General features: G+C 39.3%; 1 protein-coding gene across 1 annotated transcript in view; it reads right to left on the bottom strand.

Annotated features, from left to right (window-relative positions):
- LOC102841833 (Krueppel-related zinc finger protein 1-like) overlaps positions 1-19,470 on the bottom strand; it is a 65,937-nt gene that overhangs the window by 31,024 nt on the left and 15,443 nt on the right. Inside the window, exons 4-5 of the mRNA XM_006877262.1 lie at positions 15,749-16,561; positions 14,427-15,406 (exon numbers count right to left, since the gene is read on the bottom strand). Coding sequence (XP_006877324.1) covers positions 14,427-15,406; positions 15,749-16,561 — 1,793 coding nt within the window. The remainder of the gene's footprint in view (positions 1-14,426; positions 15,407-15,748; positions 16,562-19,470) is intronic.

Here is a 19,470-nt window from a genome sequence, read left to right as displayed (position 1 = left end):
ATTATATGTGCAAATTGCTTTGGGCAGTACTGACATTTTCACGATGGTGAGTCTGTCTATCCAGGAGCATGGTATGTTCTTCCACTTCTGTAGGTCTCTTTTGGTTTCTTGTAGTAGTGTTTTGTAATTTTCTTTGTATAAGTCCTTAGTTTCTCTGGTTATGTTTATTCCTAAATATTTCATCCTTTGGGCAGCTGTTGTAAATGGTGTTGCTTGCCTAATATCCTTTCCAGTGCTATCATTGTTGCTATAGAGAAATCCAACTGATTTTTGTATGTTGATCTTATACCCTGCCGCTTTGCTGAATCTGCCAATGAAGTCTAGTAGTTTTTTTACTGAGTCTTTGGGGTTTTCTATGTATAGTATCATATCGTCTGTAAATAAAGAGAGTTTTACTTCCTCTTTGCCAGTTTGGATGCCTTTAATTTCTCTATCTTGCCGTATAGCTCTAGATAAAACTTACAGCACAATATTGAATGGGAATGGTGATAAAGGGCATCCTTGTCTGGTTCCTGTTCACAGAGGGAAGGCTTTCAGTTTCTTTCCATTGAGAGTAATGTAGGCTGTTGGTTTTGTGTATATGTTCTGGATTACATTGAGGAATTTTCCTTCAATTCCTACTTTGTTGAGTGTTTTTATCAGGAATGAATGTTGGATTTTTTTCAAATGCCTTTTCTGCATCAATCAATATGATCATGTGGGGTTTTTTCCTCTTTCTTTTTTATATGATGGATTACGTTGTTTTTCTAATGTTGAACAATCCTTGCATCCCTTTTATGAAACCCACTTGGTCATGATTTGTAATTTTTTGATGTGTTGCTGGATTCTGTTGGCTAGGATTTTGTTGGGAATTTTTGTGTCTATGTTTATGAGGGATATTGGTCTATAGTTTTCTTTTTAGTGATGTCCTTCCCTGGGTTTGGTATGAGGGTTATGCTTGCTTTATAAAAAGTGTTAGGGAATTTTCCATCCTCTTCTCTATTCTGGAATAATTTGAGTAGAATTGGTGACAGTTCTTCCCTGAATGTTTGTTAGAACTCACCCGTGAAGCCTTCTGGGCCTGGACTTCTTTTGGTTGGGAGTTTTTTTGATGACCTGATCAATGTCTTCTTTTGTTATGGGTTTGTTCAAATTTTCTACTTCATTCTGAGTAAGTTTAGGTAAGTCATATTTTTCTAGAAATATATCCATCTCTTCTAGGTTTTTGAATTTGTTGGAGTACAGCTCTTCATAGTATTCTGTTATTATCCTTTTGATTTCTTTTGGTTCTGTTGTGACATTGCCCATGTGGTTTCTAATGTGAATTATTTGTGTCCTCTCCCTCTTTTCTTTTGTTAGTTTTGCCAATGGTTTGTCAATTTTATTAATCCTTCCAAAGAACCAGTTTCTTGTCCTGTTGATTCTTTCTATAGTTTTTTGGTTTTCCATCTCATTTATTTCTGCTCTTATCTATATTATTTCCTTTCTTTTGGTGACTGTAGGTTCCCTCTGCTGGTCTGCTTCTAATTGTTGAAGATGCTGTGTTAATGTGTTGATTTTGGCTCTTTCCTCTTTTTGAATGTGCGCATTTATTGCAATAAGTTGTCCTTCAGCACTGCTTCCACCGTGTCCCAAAGATTTTGGTATGTTGTGTTTTCATTCTCATTTATTTCTAGGAACTTTGTGAATTCATTTTTAATTTCTTCTTTTACCCAGTTGCTTTTCAGCAAGGTGTTGTTCGGTTTCCATGTATTTTACTTTATTTCCTTCGTCTTCTTATTGTTTATTTCTAGTTTTGTAGATTGTGGTCTGAGAAGATGCTCTGTAGAATTTTGATGTTTTGTAAATTTATGGAGGCTTGTTTTGCGACCTAACACATGATCAATTCTGGAAAATGTTCCATGCGCACTGGAGAAGAATGTATATTGTGCTGTTGTTAGATAGAATGCTCTGTATACATCTATGAGGTCAAGTTGGTTGATTGTGTTGATTAGTTACTCTGTAACTTTGTTGAGTTTCTTTCTGGTTGATCTGTCCCTTTTCAAAAATGGTGTTTTAAAATCTCCCACTATAATTGTAGATTTATCTATTTCTTTCTTCAATTCTAGTAAGATTTGCTTCATGTATCTTGGTGCTTTTTCATTGGGAGCATAGATATTTATTATGGTTATGTCGTCTTGCTCAATTGACCCTTTGATCATGAGATAGTGTACTTCTTTGTCTCTCATGCTGGTTTCTATCTTAAAGTTTACTTTGTCGGAGATTAGTATTGCCACTCATGCTTGTCTGTTTTTGTCTTTGTGTGTAAGGTATGTCTCTTACAGGTAGCATATTGAAGAGTCTTGTTTTCTTATCCATTTTGCCACTTTCTATCTCTTCACTGGTGCATTCAATCCATTGACATTCAATGTAATTATCGATAAGTTTGAGTTAATTGCTGCTATTATGTTACCTTTTTGGTAGTGCTGTTCGTTCTTTTGTTCTGTATGCCTTCTTGTGTTGGTTTTGTGTTTTTTGTGCTATTTCTTGTCAGTTTGTTCTTAGTTTTCATGTTTGCTTGTTCTGCTTGGAAGTTCATTTTCATGGTAAGTTGTGAAGTATTTTCTTTCTTTGGGGTTGCCTTATAGTCTATTAACTTTTCTCTCCCTTTAAGAGAATACATTGTATTCTGTAATTTACCTGACATCATCACCACCAGGATCTTTGTTGCTACGTTTGTCCTTTCTTTGACATTGATATACTTTTGATCTTCAGTTGACCTCCCAGCTCCCTTGAGTTCATTGTTATCATCTTATTCTGTTCTGGACTCTGCTATCTGTTGACTGAATTCCAGGTGGTGTTGCCACACCTGTCAATCAGGTTGTTGTCTGTTCTTGTTGGTTTTCAGTTCACAGAACTTCCTTTAGGATGTTTTGAAGTGCTGGGTTGGTTTTGATAAAATCTCTCAGATTCTGTTTATTGTGGAATGTCTTGATCACACCATTGTATTTGATTGATAGTTTTTCTGGATAGATGATTCTTGGTTGGCAATTTTTTTCTTGTAGGATTTTTTATATGTCTCCCCATTGCCTTCTTGTCTGCATGGTTTGTTCTGAATAGTCAGAGCTTAATCTGATTTGCTTGCTTTATAAGTGATATATCTCTTCTCCCTGGCCGCTTTTAGTATTCTCTCCTTGTCTTTGATTTTGGAGAGCTTTATTATTATATGTCTTGGTGACTTTCTTTTGGGGTCTATCCTTCCTGGGGTACATTCAACTTCTTGAATGTTTATCTTCTCATCTTTCAATATATTAGGGAAGTTTTCTTCCAGAAGCTCTTCAACTAGCTCCTCTGTGGACTTCTGTGATTCTTCCTGTTCCAGAATGCCAATTTTTCTTATGTTATTCCTCTTCATGTTATCCAGCATGAATCAGAGACTCTCTTTAGATTTTTTTATCCTTTTTTCAATTTGCTCTTCTATCTTATCAGTATTGAGAGATTTGTCTTCCAGCTCACTAGTTCTGACTTCCATCTCTTCTATTCTGCTCCTTTCCCCTTTCAGTGTATTGTCCATTTCTGATATCTTATTATTAATCATCTGAACCTCTTTTTGCACGTTTTGAATTATTTCCAATGCTGTATCAATCTTATTTGTTTGCTCTTGTAATACTTTCCTGACTTCTTCCTTGTTTTCCTCCACTCCTTTTCTGAGCATTTGAATTTGTTTCCATACCATTCTTCTGAATTCTTTCTCAGCCATATCCAAAACCTGCTCTTCCTCTACTGGAAAGCCCTTGTCTGTCTCCAGCTCATTTGTCTCAGCTACTGTCTTCTGTTTTTGGACATGTTTTGATATTGTTTGTTGTTTCTTGTTCGTCATTTTCAATAGTTAATTTTTTTTTTTTTTAAATGCTTAAGTGGATTTTTGTTAGTGTTTGTTATTAGGCTTACTGAGTGTCTCCTGGTGAATATGATCAGGAGATAGGCTTCCCTTTTCGCATGTAATACTTAGCACTGTTGTTGCGTCTTGTCTCAGTGGTGGAATATTATGGGTTATGCTTATAGCTTAGCTATATGGCCATGATTGCTGCCTCTTTTTGGGTAACATAGGGAGAAAAAGCTCCCACCTCCAGGAAAGGTGTGTGATCAAAAGGACCAAAAGCAGAAGTAATATAAATGCAGAGACAAATACCACCACTTTAGAACAGAAATAAAGCTGTGGTGTACTGTCCCGTGCTATACAGGTAGTGTGTACAAGGTAGAAGCCTCCAGTAGTGGGTAAGGGTGTCCATTCACTCAGGCCCTTCCTCTAGTCACTACAGTAGAGGTGCACAGGTAGATATTCAGAAGTTAATAGGAGAAAGATTGTCCACTATTTTTGTCTCCGATGGTCAATTAGGTGTTTGCATGTACACAGTGCAATTCTCGAGATGGTTGAGTCCTTTTATGTTGGGGTTTTACAGATTGTATTATAAGGGTCCTGCATACGGAGCTCAGGTAGTGCAGTGGCCACGAATGGGGCCATGAACCACAAGGTCAGCAGCTCGAAACCACCAGCCACTCTGCAGAAGAAAGGCGAGGCACTCCGCTCCTGCAAAGACCCATAGCCCCAGAAACACCGCAAGGGTTTCCTGGAGTCAGAACCAACTCCAAGGTGCACAGCCACCAAGGGTCTTGCACCAATCAATCTTAGGGCTGTGTCTCCATGACTGACATCATTAGTGGCCGCTAAGCTCCTTCTCTGTACCATGGGGAAACTGCAGGGTTAGGGCTGTTTTTTTGGGGTGCACCGCGACCCTCCTGATGGCATCCTGGCTGAGCAAAGAAGGCGCAACAGGGAAGATGGCGGGAGAAATGTGTAGAGTCTCTCGTGCCTCTTTTTGCAAGTGTCTCTACACCACTTTTAGAGCCAGTCGCTGAGCTGGAATGACTGTAACCCCACCCTCTAAACTCTGCCAGGGTGGGGTGGCCACAGAGGGAGTCCCATCTCCAAATTCCTAACTGGCAGTATTTTCCTTAATATCCTTAATATTGTGACTTTTTCACTTACAAGTGTGGGAAACTGACGTCCTGGACCTTATGGTAGATCCAGAGCTCTGGAGTTGTTCTGTGACAGCTTCCTGCGTGAGATTCCAACCCCTCTAGCATGGAGACTTCCCTACCTGACTTTCTCCACTGCCACCAAAACCAGAAGTCCTCCAGTAGTTTTTAAAGAAAGATATTATTCAACTTCTATGTATTTGGTCTCCCCCCTCCCCCACCCAAATCTTCCTATTGGTGACTTCTAATTTAATGACATAATGATCTAAGAAAATGCTTTGTTGTATTTCAGTGTTTTTAAATTTTATTGAGGCTTTCTTTGAGGTCTAACATATATGCTCTAATCTGCAGTGTTCCATTTATACTGGAAAAAAAATGTTTATTACGCTGTTGTTGGGGTCAGTGTTCTGTATATGTCTGTGAGGTCAAGTTGGCTGATTATGTTGTTTAGTTCTTCTGTGTATTTGTTGAGATTCTTTCTAGTTGTTTTGTCCTTAATTAAAAGTGGTCTATTAACATCTTCTCCTTGTTTTATAGGTGATAGCATGGCTCTACTGACCTAAACAAAATGAAGTCAGTTAAGTCATTAGGCCTTGATAAATGATGACCCTGCAAATGAGGAAGTTAGTTTAAAAATTAGATGAGATGGCCTTATGGAGAACAGGACGTGCTTAAGCCCACCCAGAAAGTTATCACAGGAACTGAGCAGGTGCAACCCTAAAAGATAGAATGTTTTAGGAGGATTATTGCCTTATTGTTTCTTGTTTCCCAAAGATACAATGTTTGAGGAAGTTTATTACCTTATTGTTACTGCTTCCAAAGAATGCTATCCTGATGTTAAATAGATTAAGTGTACAGCCAAATGTAATTTACACTATATAATGTGTCTACTCTTCGGAATTGACTGCATGGTCCAGAGAAATTCCGTCCTCCAGACTGCTGGCTTTCTGTCAATAAAGCTTGGATTGGATCTCTCCCCATTTCTGTGATTAATTACAGTGCCAGGTGGCAAACCATCATTTTGGTTTGGCAACATAGGGGGTCCTTATGTGGTGTTGTAGGATAAGCACTAGACAGCTAATCACAAGTTTTGTGGATTAAACCCACCAGCAGCTCCTTGGAAATCCTATGCAGGGTCACTATGAGTCAGAATTGACTCAAGGGCACATAACAACAATTTTTGTATAGTTGTGTATTTCTTTCTTCAGGTCTGTTTGAGTAAGATTTATATATTTTGAGGTACTTTCATTGGGTGCATAGATATTTATTATAGCTATGTTCTCTTATTCAACTGACCCTTTAATCATTATATAGTTTTCTTCCTTGTCCCTGATACCGTTTTTTGCCTTAAAGTCTATTTTATCATTGCCACTCCTGCTATTTATTGATTGCCATTTGCTGGATATATTTTTTCCATCCTTTGATTTTTATTTTATTTTTGTCTTTGTGTCTAAGGTGTGTCTCTCATAGATAGTTTATTAATGGACCCTGTTTTCTTATCCATTCTCCTACATTCTGTCTCTTGATCAGTGCATTTAATCCATTTACACTCAGTGCAGTTATCTATAGGTATGAATTTATTGCAGCAATTTTGCTCTGTGTTTTTTGTGGTGCTGTTGGTTTCTATGTTCCACATATCTTCGGTGCCGAGTTCATTTTGTTTGAGTTTAAAAAAATTATTTTCTTTATTGCTGTTGTTTTAGTGTCTACTAGATCTTTTAAGATTTTCTTCTTTTGTATTTTAATGAGGTTTGTTAATTTTCTTCAAGGTTACCCTGTAATTTGTTAATTTCTTCTCAAATTTAAAACAGTCTGTTCTATATTGAAATCTAGACTTCCTCTTAAGTTGGAAGTTCTGTTTCCTCTTTTTATGTCGTAATTGTTTCCATTCACAACTTGATATTTCTGGTTCCCTACTTTCAGTCTTGTTTTACTTTGGATTCTTCTATATCTGGGCTGACTTCTGAGTAGTATTATCATTTGTGTTAATCTCAGGTTGTGGTCCATTGTTGTTGATTCTTTATCTGAAGAACTCCCACTAGTATTTCTCTTAAGACTGATGTTTCAAACTCCTTTAATTTTTGTTTATCTGGAAATGTCCTAATTTCCACACTGTACTCAGGAGGAAATTTTTCTAGGCATGTAATTGTTGGCAATTTTTTTTCTTCCAGGGTTGTATATGTCACCCTGTTGCCTTCTTGCCTGCTTGGTTTCTGCTGAGAAATCAGAGCTTAGTCTTATTGGTTCCCCTTTGTAAGTAATTTGCATTTTTCAAAGTTGCTTTTAGATTCTCTCCGTGTCTTTGGCTTTAGAAAGTTTGATTATGTGTTGGTGATTTTCTTTTCTTATGTGCTGTGTTTGGGGTTTGTTCAGCTTGAGTGTATATCTTCACTTCTTTCATGATATTAGAGAAATTTTCTTCCAATAACTAACACTTTTCTCTGTGTTTTTTTGTTTTGTTTTGTTTTGTTTTTTGAACAAGGGGGTTGGGATAGGGTTTTTCTATCTGCTCTGGAATTCCACTCACACATTATTCCTCTTGATGATGTCCACATAATTCTTAGGCTTTCTTCGCTTTGTGTGTGCATGTGTTCTTTTATTTGATTGGTCTTCTAACAGATTAGTATGGATAATCTTCAATCACACCAATGATGTCTCACATTGATACAATTCTATTCTTTGCCCTTTAAAAGCAATGTCTATTTCTGAAGTCTTAATATTAATCTTATGGATTTCTGCTTTTTGTGTGGTTTCTAATTTTTCATTTATTTTGTCAATTTCTTCTTGTGGTATTTTCCTGATTTCTTCATAATTTTTGTCTGTGTTTTCCTTAATTTTGTCTGCAATTTTCTTAATTTTCTCTCAAGCCATTAAAAGTACCTAAATATCATTCATGTGAATTCCATATCAGGTAATCCCAATTCCATTTCTTCCCCCAGAAAGGGTTTCTGACTCTATATTTTGGTCATTTGCACCATCCTGTTGTGTTTCTTTATGTGCACTGAAATTGTTGTCTCCAAGATATTGTGATGTTGTATATTTAGTGGGTGACTATGTATTTGAGTGGTCTTAGGCACTAGCCATCTGTGACTAGGCAGGCATCATAGAGAATGGAAATGTGCACAGTTGTATGTATAGCATAGTTTAGAGCACATTTCACTGGTGTTGACCATTGTCTACCATTGATCAGGTGTTATAGAAGCAGGGGTACAAATGTGCTGACCCATGTGGGCATGTTTACTGTCTCCTACAAGGTGGGACAAAGAGGAAAAAGGGAGGGAAGAGAAAAACAACAGCAAAAAAAAACACTTTTTTTTAAAGAAAAGAACCCAGGGTGGAAAACAAGCAAACAACAGCACAAAGAGAAAGATAGAGAGAGAAATTAATAACCAGAAACAAAAAAATATTAAAAGGAAAATAAAAAACAAAGGAAGAGAAAAGGAAAAAGAAAAATTAAATAAACAAAACTGGGCAGGGAGAAAAGCAAAAGAGAATAGTAAAGAAAAACTAAGGGGGAAAGAATAGAGAAAATGAAGAGAAGAAAAAAAGGGAAAATCAAGTGGATAAAGAATGGTGAAAAAACAAAGGAAAGAAAAAACAATGAAAGGAGAAAGCTACGGGGTGGCAGAGAGGTGAAAATTGTGTAGGGCAGGTCATCCAGTATGGAGGTCATAGGGGGTGAGGAAATAAGGGGATAGAAAGGAGAAGACTATGGAGGGTAGGGCATCCAGTAAGGAGGTCATGGGGGATTTATTGTTGTTGTTATGTGCCATTGAGTCGATATTGACTCATTGCGACCTTATATGCACAACAGAATGAAACACTGCCCAACCCTGGGCCAACCTCACAATTGTTGCCATGTTTGAGTCCATTGATGTTGCCACTTTGCCAGTCCATCTTGCTGGGGGTCTTCCTCTTTTTCTCTGACCCTCCACCTTGTTGTTATTGTTATGGGCCGTGGAGTCGGTTCCAACTCATAGCAACTCTGTACAGGGTATCTGAGGCTGTAAATCTTTACAGGAGCAGAAAGCCTCATCTTTCTCCTGTGGAATCACTGGTAGTTTCGAACTGCTGACCATGAGATTTGTAACCACTACGCTACCAGAGCTTCTTGACCCTCCACCTTACCAAACATGATATTGTCCCTCCTGACAATATGTCCAAAGTATGAGAGATGAAGTTTGGCCATCCTGGCCTCCAAGGAGCACTCTGACTGCACTTCTTCCAACACAGATGTTTGTTCTTTTGGTAGCCCATGGCACTTTTGATCTTCTCCTCCAACACCATAACTCAAAAGCATTAATTCTTCTAGTCTTCATTATTCACTGTCCAGCTTTCACATGCATATGGGGTTACTGAAAATACTGTGGCTTGGGTCAGGCACATCTTTACAACACTTTAGAAAAGTCTTGTGCAGATTTGCCTAATGCAATATGTCATTTGATCTCTTGACTGCTGCTTCCATGAGTGTAGATAGTTGAGCCAAGAAAAATGAAGTCCTTGACAACTTCAATCTTTCCTTCTTTGATAAGAATGTTGTTTATTGGTCCAGTGGTGAGGATTTTAGTTTTCTTTACATTGAGATGCAATACACACCAAAGTCTGTGGTCTTTGATCTTCATCAGTAAATATTTTAAGTCCTCTTCACTTTCAGCAAGTAAAGTTGTATCATCTGAATAACACAGGTTGTTAATGAGTCTTCCTCCAATCCTGATGCCATGTTTTTCTTCATATTACCCAGCTTCTTGGATTATTTGCTCAGCATACAGGTTGTATAAGTATGGTGAAAGAATACAACCCTGTCACACACCTTTCTTAATTTTAAACCATTCAGTGTTCCCATGTTGTTTGAACAACTGCCTCTTGTTTTCTGTGTAGATTCCTCATGAGCACAATTATGTGTTCAGGAATACTCATACTTTGCAATGTTGTCCATAGCTTTTCCTGATTCACACAATCAAAAGCCTTTGCGTAGTCAATAAAGCACAGGTAAACATCTTTCTGGTATTTTCTGCTTTCAGCCAAGATCCATTGAACATCAACAATGTTATCCCTCATTCAACAGCCTCTTCTGAACCCAGCTTGAACCTCTGGTAGTCCCCTGTCAATGTATGATTGTAGCAGTTTCTGTATTACCTTTAGTAAAACTTTGTTCACCTGTGATATCAAAGATAATGTCCAATGATTTCTGCATTCCATTGGGTCACCTCTCTTTGGAATTGGCACAAATATGGATCTCTTCCAATCAGTTGGCCAGATAGTTGTGTTCCAGATTTCTTGGCATAGATGAGTGAGTGCCTCCAGTGTTGTCTCACTTTCTTGAAAGACTTCAATTTTTATTCCATCAGTTCTTTGTGTCGTGTTCTTGCCAATTCCTTCAGTGCACCTTGGACATCTTCCTTCAGTATCATTGGCTCTTGATCATATGATACCTCTTGAAATGGTTGAACATCAGCCATTTCCTTTTGGTACAGTGATTCTGTGTATTCTTTCCATCTTCATTTGATGCTTTCTGTGTCATTCAATAATTTGTCCAGAGAATCCTTCAATAACAAAAGTCGAGGCTTGAATTTTTTCTTTAGTTCCCCCAACTTAAGAAACACTGAGCATGTTTTTCCCTTTTGGTTTTTTGACTCCATATCTTTGCACATTATGTTGTAATATTTGACTTTGTCTTCTTGAGCTGACCTTTGGAATTTTCTGTTCAGCTCTTGGATCTCCTCATTTCTTCCATTTGCTTTAGTATCTCTACACTGGAGAGCAAGTTTCAGTGCCTCTTCTGACATCCATTTTTACCTTTTCCTTCTTTCTTCTTAAAGACTTTTTACTTTCTTCCTATATGATGTTCTTGATGTCATCCCACAACTCTTATTGTCTTTAATCTTATGTGATTAATGTATCAAATCTTTTCTTCAGATGATCTCTAAATTCAGGTGGAATATATTCAAGGTCATATTTTGGTTCCCATGAACTTGTTTTCATAGTTCAGCTTTACAGATTGTTTATTCATTTACTTTACTGATGTGTTTATGTAGGGACAGATTCATCCTGATAACAAGACCAAAGTACATGAGACAATGTCTCACCATCCTCACTTCTATGAACATTCTGGCTGTAATCCTTCCAACACAGATTTGTGCATTCTTCTGGCAGTCCATGATATATTTAATATTCTATGCCAACACCATAATTCAAATGCATAGAATCTTCACCAGTCTTCCTTATTCATTGTCCTGCGTCCACATGCACATGGAGTTATTGAAAAATATCATGAGTTGGGTCCGGCACACTTTAGTCTTCAAAGTGACATCTTTGCTTTTGAATACTTTACAGATTTCTTTTTCAGTAGATTTGCCCAATGCAGTATGTCATTTGATTTCCCGACTGCTACTTTCATAAGCATTGATTGTGCATCAAAGTAAAAGGAAATTCTTGCCAACTTCAATCTGCTTGTTTATTGTGATGCTGCTTACTAGTCCCGTTGTGAGGAATTTTGTTTTATGTTGCAGTGTAATCCACATAGAAGGCTGTAGTCTTTCAAGTCCTTTTCACTTTCTGCATGCAAGTTTGTTAGTAAGTCTCCCTTCTGATACTGCGTGCTTTATCATATTCATATAGTCCACCTTCTCAGATTACTTGCTCCGCCTACAGATTGAATAGTATGGTCAGAGGATCCAACCTGATGCACACCTTTCCTGATTTTAAACCACACATTATTCCCTTGTTCCAGGTGAACAACTGCCTTTTGGTCTATGTACAGGGTCAACATAAACACAATTGTTTCAAATTTTCATTCTTTGAAATGCCACCCATAATTTGTTATGATCCACAGTCTTTGCAGAGTCAGTGAAACATAGACAAACATCCTTCTGGTATTCTCTGCTTTCAGCTAAGAGTCATGGGATATATTTGTTTCATGTCCTTTCCTGAATCCAGCTTGAATTTCTGGCAGTTCTCTGTTGACCTTTTGCTGCATTTTTGAATTATCTTCAGCAAACATTTACTTGTGTGTTATTAATTATATTGTTCAAAAACTTCCAAATTCTGTTGGATCATCTTTCTTTGGAATGGGCATGGATATGGGTCTCTCTAGTCACTGGAGAGCTGTGTTCCAAATTTCTTGGCATAAGACAAGTGAGTACCTCCATACTGCACCTGTTTGATTTGTATTCTGTCAATTCCTGTAGGCTAGTTTTTCACCAATGCCGCCAATGCCACCAATGCCGCCAGTGCAGCTTGGACTTCTTCCTTCAGTACCATTGGTCTTGAGCATATGCTATCTCCTGAAATGGTTAAACATCAACCAATTCTTTTTTGGTACAATGGTTTGTGCATTTCTGCCATCTTTTTTATGCTTTCTATATTGTTCAAGATTTTGCCCATAGAATCCTCCAATACTTTAATTCAAGGCTTTTTTTTTCTTCAATCCTTTCAGCTTGAGAAATGCTGAGCATGCTCTTTCTCTTTGGTTTTCTAACTTCAAGTCTTTGCACATTTCATTATAATACTTCATCTTAAGCCACCCGTTGAAATCTTGTTTAGCTCTTTTGCCTCATTTTTCTTTTCACTTCAGCTATTCTACTTCAAGTTTCAGTCTTGTTTGACATTTTGGTCTTTTCTTTCTTTGCTGTATTACTAATGACCTTTTGGTTTCTTCATGTATTTGTTTTTAAATATCATTCCACAACTCTTATGGTCTTGAGTTTAGTGTTCTATGTGTCAAATGTGTTCTTGAGATGATCACTAAATTCAGGTAGAATATACTCAAGTGAAATATCAGTTACATAGCTTCCAACATTCAGCAATATGCAAGCCACCACAGTACAACAATCTGACAGACAAGTGCTGGAATCTTTATAATCCATCAATTCTGCTTATACTCAATTGAAACAAAAGTGTATGTCTATACATAATAATACTTGTACATGAATGTTCACTGTAGCATTATTCATCATAGTAAAAAAGGTGTTGTTGTTAAGTGCCGTTGAGTTGGTTCTAAATCACAGCAACTCTGTATAGAGCTTCTGAGTAGCAGCTGGTGGGTTTGAACTGCTGACCTTGTGGTTAGCAGTCCAGTGCTTATCCTAAAGTACCACACCAGGACACTTATAGTCAAAAAGAGGACAAACAAAAGGCCCATCAACTGGTGAATAAAATTATATCCGGAAAATAGAATATTATTCATCTATAAAAATGAAGTACTCCTACATGAATGAACCTTGAAAACATTATGCTAAGAGAAAGAGTAATCTAGTGACAGAAAGTAAATTACTGGTTACTTTGGGCTGGTGGATGCGAGGATTTGAGGAGACAGCTCAGGGGTGCAGGTTTTTGTTATTTTTAGAGATGGATATATTGTAAAGGTGGTTGTGGTGATGGATGCACAATCCTATGACTGTACTAAAAGACACTGAATTGTGCATTTTAATGGGTGAATTGCATGATATGGAATTTTATCTCAATAAAACTAAAAAAATAATTGTAGCTGATTAAAGAGTGTGAGATTTTACTCTAGCTTGTTAGTTTCATGGATAGTAGCAGAAGACACAAGACTCCAGAGCTATAGACAAAGAACTTTATTACTCATAGCACAAAAGACAGGTGTGCTTCCTGTTCACTCTGGTTCCGGTCTGCCCTCAAGTCCCTTGGGAGTGACACAGAGGTGGGCCCAGGTAGAAGCTACATAGGCTTGGGTATGTGTCGCAGGTAAGATGCCTTATGCTTAGGAAACCCCAATCGTTACAAGAGTTTCCAGCAAACCTGCCCAACCTTTGCCCTGCAGAAAGGCATTATGGTTATTATTCTAGACAAAAAAACAAATCTGCCTTCTGCCTTGGAGGAAGACACTATCTATGTCTGCTAAGGCTGCCTGCTATCTAAACAACCTTGGGAAATCAATACAAATCTAACACTGCCAGTGCCTCTAGAGAACTGTCTCCCAATGCCTAGAACTCTCATCTCTATCCACAGGTTTAGATTCTATAATGAATATACAAATGTGACTCTAGACTCATTTTTCTCCTAAGTTCAATTTCTTGGGGAAACAAAGGCTGAATTTGAGTTCTCTGTTCCAGTCCTAATTACCTTTGCTGACATATGAGGTAGATGTTTACAGCTTTTAAAAAAAGTCATGTTTTTAAAAATGAACCAAGGTGAGGGATTGGTGTGGGAAAATTAGGCCACAATTTGAGTCTCTTTTTGACTTAAGGAAAGCCCCATTTTTCCACTGCTTCCCATTCCATTTTTACATTCATAGGGCATATGAAGGGCCAGGAGACTGTTCTGTGCTGGGGTGGGGTGGTGGTGGCCAAATTTTGTCCTCCCATGTATACTGAGATGTGACTTCCAACTAAAGGCCCCCCTACACTCCCTGCACCAAAACTGCTTCTGCCCTGAGCATGTCCTATGTCTGGCAAAGGCTGACTTACATCTAAAGCCTCACCAACATTCCCAAAACATAAAATTTCTGAGTGTGTCCTCTGGTGTGTGACAAGATTTGACTTTACACTGAAGCCTCGCCCACACTCCCTGCACACAAAGGGCTTCTCCCCCGAGTGTGTCCTCTGGTGTCTTGTGAGGATTGACAGCTGCCTAAAGCATCGCCCGCACTCCCGGCACATGTAAGGCTTCTCCCCGGAGTGTGTCCTTTGGTGCACAATGAGGGTTAACTTTTCTGTAAAGCCTCGCCCACACTCACTGCACACAAAAGGCTTCTCCCCTGAGTGTATCCTCTGGTGTGTGACAAGATTTGACTTTACACTGAAGCCTCGCCCACACTCCCCACACACAAAGGGCTTCTCTCCTGAGTGTGTCCTCTGATGTTTGATGCAGGCTGACTTACAGCTAAAGCCTCGCCCACACTCCCTGCACACATAAGGCTTCTCCCCTGAGTGCGTTCTCTGGTGCAGGATAAGGACTGACTTTCGAGTAAAGCTGCGCCCACATTCTGAGCACAAGAACTGCTGCTCCCCTGAGTGTATTCTCTGGTGTCTAATGAGGTCTGACTTCAGTCTGAAGTTCTGCCCACACTCCCTGCACACAAAGGGGTTCTCCGCTGAGTGTATCTTCTGATGCCTGATGAGAACTGACATCTGGATAAAGCCTCGCCCACACTCCCGGCACACATACGGCTTCTCCCCGGAGTGTGTCCTCTGGTGTGCAATGAGGGTTAACTTTTCTGTAAAGCCTCGTCCGCACTCACTGCACACAAAAGGCTTCTCCTCTGAGTGTATCCTTTGGTGTCTGATAAGATATGAATTGAAGCTGAAACTGCGGCCACATTTCTTACACACAAAGGGCTTCTCTCCTGAGTGTGTTCTCTGGTGTCTAGTGAGGTGTGACTTCTCAATAAAGCTTCGCCCACACTCCCTGCAGACATTGGGCTTCTCTCCTGAGTGTGTTCTCTGGTGTCTGATGAGAGCGGACTTACAGCTAAAGCCTTTCCCACATTCCCTACACAAAAAAAGCTCCTGCTCCTCCCCCGAGTGTGTCCTCTGGTGTCTGAAGAAGGCTTCCTTATAGCTAAAGCCTTGCCCACACTCGCTGCACACAAAGTGTTTCTCCCCTGAGTGTGTCCTGTGATGTCTGGCAAGAGCGGACTTACAGCTGAAGCCTCGCCCACAGTCTGAGCACAAAAACCGCTGCACCCCCGAGTGTCCCCTCTGGTGTCTGAGGAGATTTGACTTCAACCTGAAGCCCTGCCCGCACTCCCTGCACACAAAGGACTTGTCCTTTGAGTGTATTCTATGATGTTTCACGAGAATTGACAGCTGTGTGAAGCCACGCCCACACTCCCTGCACACATAAGGCTTCTCCCCAGAGTGCGTCCTCTGATGCGCAATGAGGGTTGACTTTTCAGTAAAAGGACGTCCACACTCATTGCACACAAAACGCTTTTCCCCTGAGTGTGACCTCTGGTGTCGGTGGAGGTTTGACTTCCAACTAAATCCTCTCCCACATTCCTTGCACACAAAGGGCTTCTCTCCCGAGTGCATCTTCTGGGGTGTAATAGGGGATGGTGATTTATTGCCAGAACCTTGCCCAAACTCCCTGCACATAAATGACTTCTCCCCTGAGTGTGTTGTTGTTATAAGGAGGCCTGACTTGTGGCTAATCTCACAATCAGCCCAATTAGCTGCTCCAAATCCTGAAACTTCTACTCCCTTCAATGCTTTGTCAGCTGCCTCAGGGTTCGCCCTCTCGGCTAGGTTGGGCTCTATTTCTGCTGCCCCATTTCCTTCCCTAGAGTTTAGTAGCTGTTCTAGGAGTGGGTTAGAAAGTGTCTTCACAATCCTCGTTTCACTCATCCTCCCAAATGAGGAACTGGAGTCTTCTTTCACTTGCCCTTTGGCTTTGTCGTCCCAGCAGCTTTGGTCAGAAAGCTGTTGCTGTTGTGGCTTCTGGTCTTCTTGACCAAGGTTCTTTGGTTCCGAGTGATTTTCCATACCTAAGATTGAGACAATGGTAAGGTGATGTCTGTGTAGAACATGTTGGCTGAGGAACTGTTGACTGGAGAAGGCCAGAGGGCAGTCAACACATGGATAGATTTCTGGCTTTGGTTCTGCTGAGGAGAAAAAGTTTTCCATCAGAACAGTTACAGGAGGGGCCTAGACCTTTCTTCCTGTCTTATGAGGCATGCCCTTCAAAATACACACAAAAACTCTTTCCCACTATGTATCTTTTACAGAAGCTATTTTTCATTCCACTTTTACCCATTAAATAAAAAAAATAAAAAACCTACTGCCATTGAGTCCATTCTGACTTACACTGACCCTTTAAGGATAGAGTAGAATTGCCCCATAGGGTTTCCAAGTCTAGAAACTTTCAGGAACCAGAGTGCTACATCTTTCTCCTGTGGAGCGGCTGGTGGGCTCAAACTGCTGACTTATTGTTTAGTAGCACAGCACTTTAACCACTGTGCCACCAGGGCTCCTTTTATCCATGGCATCTTCTGAAATGCAGAAAATCTACACCAAAGAGTTGTTCTGTGTATTATCTGGATTAGAAATACTTCATGTAAGCAGCAGAGGCACCTCAGTTCTGTAAACAGCTGTAATTACAGTTAGAAATCACAGCTACAAACTATTAGCTTCCACTAAAAGACAACAAACTATGAAGTATGTGGAAACACACACAGTGAATTTTCCTATTAAAAAACAGAGTGAATGAGCTAGAAGGCCCTTGGTCTAGAGGGCTCCCCAAATGTAGGCGGCAATATGGGACTGTTCCAGAAAGTTGTCAACACTTGACACTCCCAAACAAGATTCCAAATTTGTTGTGCCAGTCAAGTGGGAATTCAGCAGTGGACAAGACAGGTATATCCAGGGCCCTGTTTATTATATAATGGATTCTGGTCCTGATACCACGATGATTCAAAGGTTTTTTTTTTTACACCCCCCCCCCCCCAAAAAAAAAATCTAGCATTCCACTATATTTGGTTATTAAAAAAAAAAAAAAATGTCATACTTGATTTACCTCATTCAGTGTCAATACTATAAATCAAGTCCAAAAGAACTGAAGAACCCTCTCTCAGGCTACTTCTTACAACCTCAGTGTCTACACTAAGGTCCAATCGTATTATCTCTCACCTGGAATATTGAAAATGTCTCCTAAACGAATTCCACTATAGCTGATTTTCCAAGTAGCAGCTAGAGTATCATCTTAAACATAAAATATAGCATGGCCTTCCCCAGTTGAAAATGCTCCAAATATTTCTCATCACACAGAACAAAACAGAAATTTCTTTGCAGTGACCACATTGTCTTATTATTACCTAGCTCTTTATATCAATCTGATCTCATTTCCTACCATTCTCTGCCTGAATTACTGCTATCATCTTGAGATTTCACTGCTTAAATACTGAATCCTCTGGCTAATCCCTTAACATGGCACCCTCTCCCCAGAGATGATTATTTAGATATAGTTCAAATGCCATCTTCTCTAGGAAGACTCATGAGCAACTTACATCAAATCTCTCTCCCACATTCACACCCAACATGAATTACTAATCTCCCTGTATTGTTTTTCTTCAAGTATCAGGCACTCTAATGAGTGTCTGTATATGTGGGTGCATGTGTATAAATGATTTATTTATTGTTGTTAATATCCTTTTTACCTCAGTGTGATGGTCACAATTCTAAGAACGGAGCTCAATTATAGCAGGAACTTAAAAGATAATGCACTGCATGAATGAATGTTCTGTAATACTCTATGCTTGTTGTTTGGGCTTCTAAAGGTAAACAAAATAGCTAGTGGAGTTGGCATGTGTTATCTCTAGTGAGAACACATGTAGCTACTTGAGAAGACTCAGGTTCCTTTTAACTATAACTTGTCTTGCACTATGAGCTATTTATTATAAATTGTATAACTTTCTGATAAAATGTAACAAAGTACAAACAACCAAAACCAACTTAAAAACTAATGTTAGCCATTCCATAAAGAGCAAATAGTTATCAAATCTCTGGAGAGGAAGCATTTGTTAATAAATGGGAGAAAATGCAACAAATTAACACTACTATTTTTGACTACATACAAAAATCTAACATAAATGTTGAGAAAAGCAAAATTAAAACAGACACTAATTGTTTGAAATCAGTATAAATACAAAGGACAAAGTTAAAATAACTTTTATTGGTCAGGAAAAAAGACCAACCTTCTAACACTCAGTCTCAGTGGCCTCCACAGCACTTTGCACTTTGCAGACAGTCAACAAAAACCGCACCAGCTGAACATCCCTCGTCTTTGTCTTGCTTCGTTCATGAGTCCTACTACAATAGGGCCTGCACCTGATCAAATTCTCCAATCCACTTTCTCCCTATTTATTTTCCCAGCTCTCTTTACCATGCTGAGACTATATGAAAGTATATACTCAGCTGGATATATGAACCTACAGTCACTTTCTTTGATCTCTTGACTTGATCTCCATCTGCCTCATGATTAGTGCAAACTCCCACCATATACTAAAACATTGAATGGTATCTTCAACTAAACATAAAAAAACGTAGTGTCATCCAGTTGTCTGCTTCTCCTTTGCCTTCACTCAGTCAGTCCCTGTCCCTCAGTCCTATCAACTCAGCTTCTAAAACACATTTCAAATCCCCCCACCCCTTTTTCTTCTCAAGAGCTGACACTCTGGTCCAAGTGCAGTGCAGTGAGAAATGTAATAAGGCCCTTCTAGCTCTAACAGTCTTTGTGATTCCCATAAATTGAATAGGTGGTAGTGATGTGCTGTGGAGTCGGTTCTGACTCATAGCAACCCTATATAGGGTTTCCGGGGCAGTAAATCTTGACAGGAGCAGAAAGCTTCATCTTTCTCCCACAGAACTGCTGGTAATTTCAAACTGCTGACCTTGAGATTAGCAGCCGAACTCGTAACCACTATGCTACCAGAGCTCCTTGTGTCTGCTAGTACCAGAAGATGAGTCCCTCAGGTTACAAGGCACTCAAAATATGACTGGGGAAGAGCTGCATCTT

This window comes from Chrysochloris asiatica, unplaced genomic scaffold (genome assembly GCF_000296735.1).
Source record: "Chrysochloris asiatica unplaced genomic scaffold, ChrAsi1.0 scaffold00450, whole genome shotgun sequence".
NCBI lineage: Eukaryota > Metazoa > Chordata > Mammalia > Afrosoricida > Chrysochloridae > Chrysochloris > Chrysochloris asiatica.
Note: the sequence above shows the minus strand (reverse complement) of the source record. Positions and strands in the feature narration are given on the sequence as shown.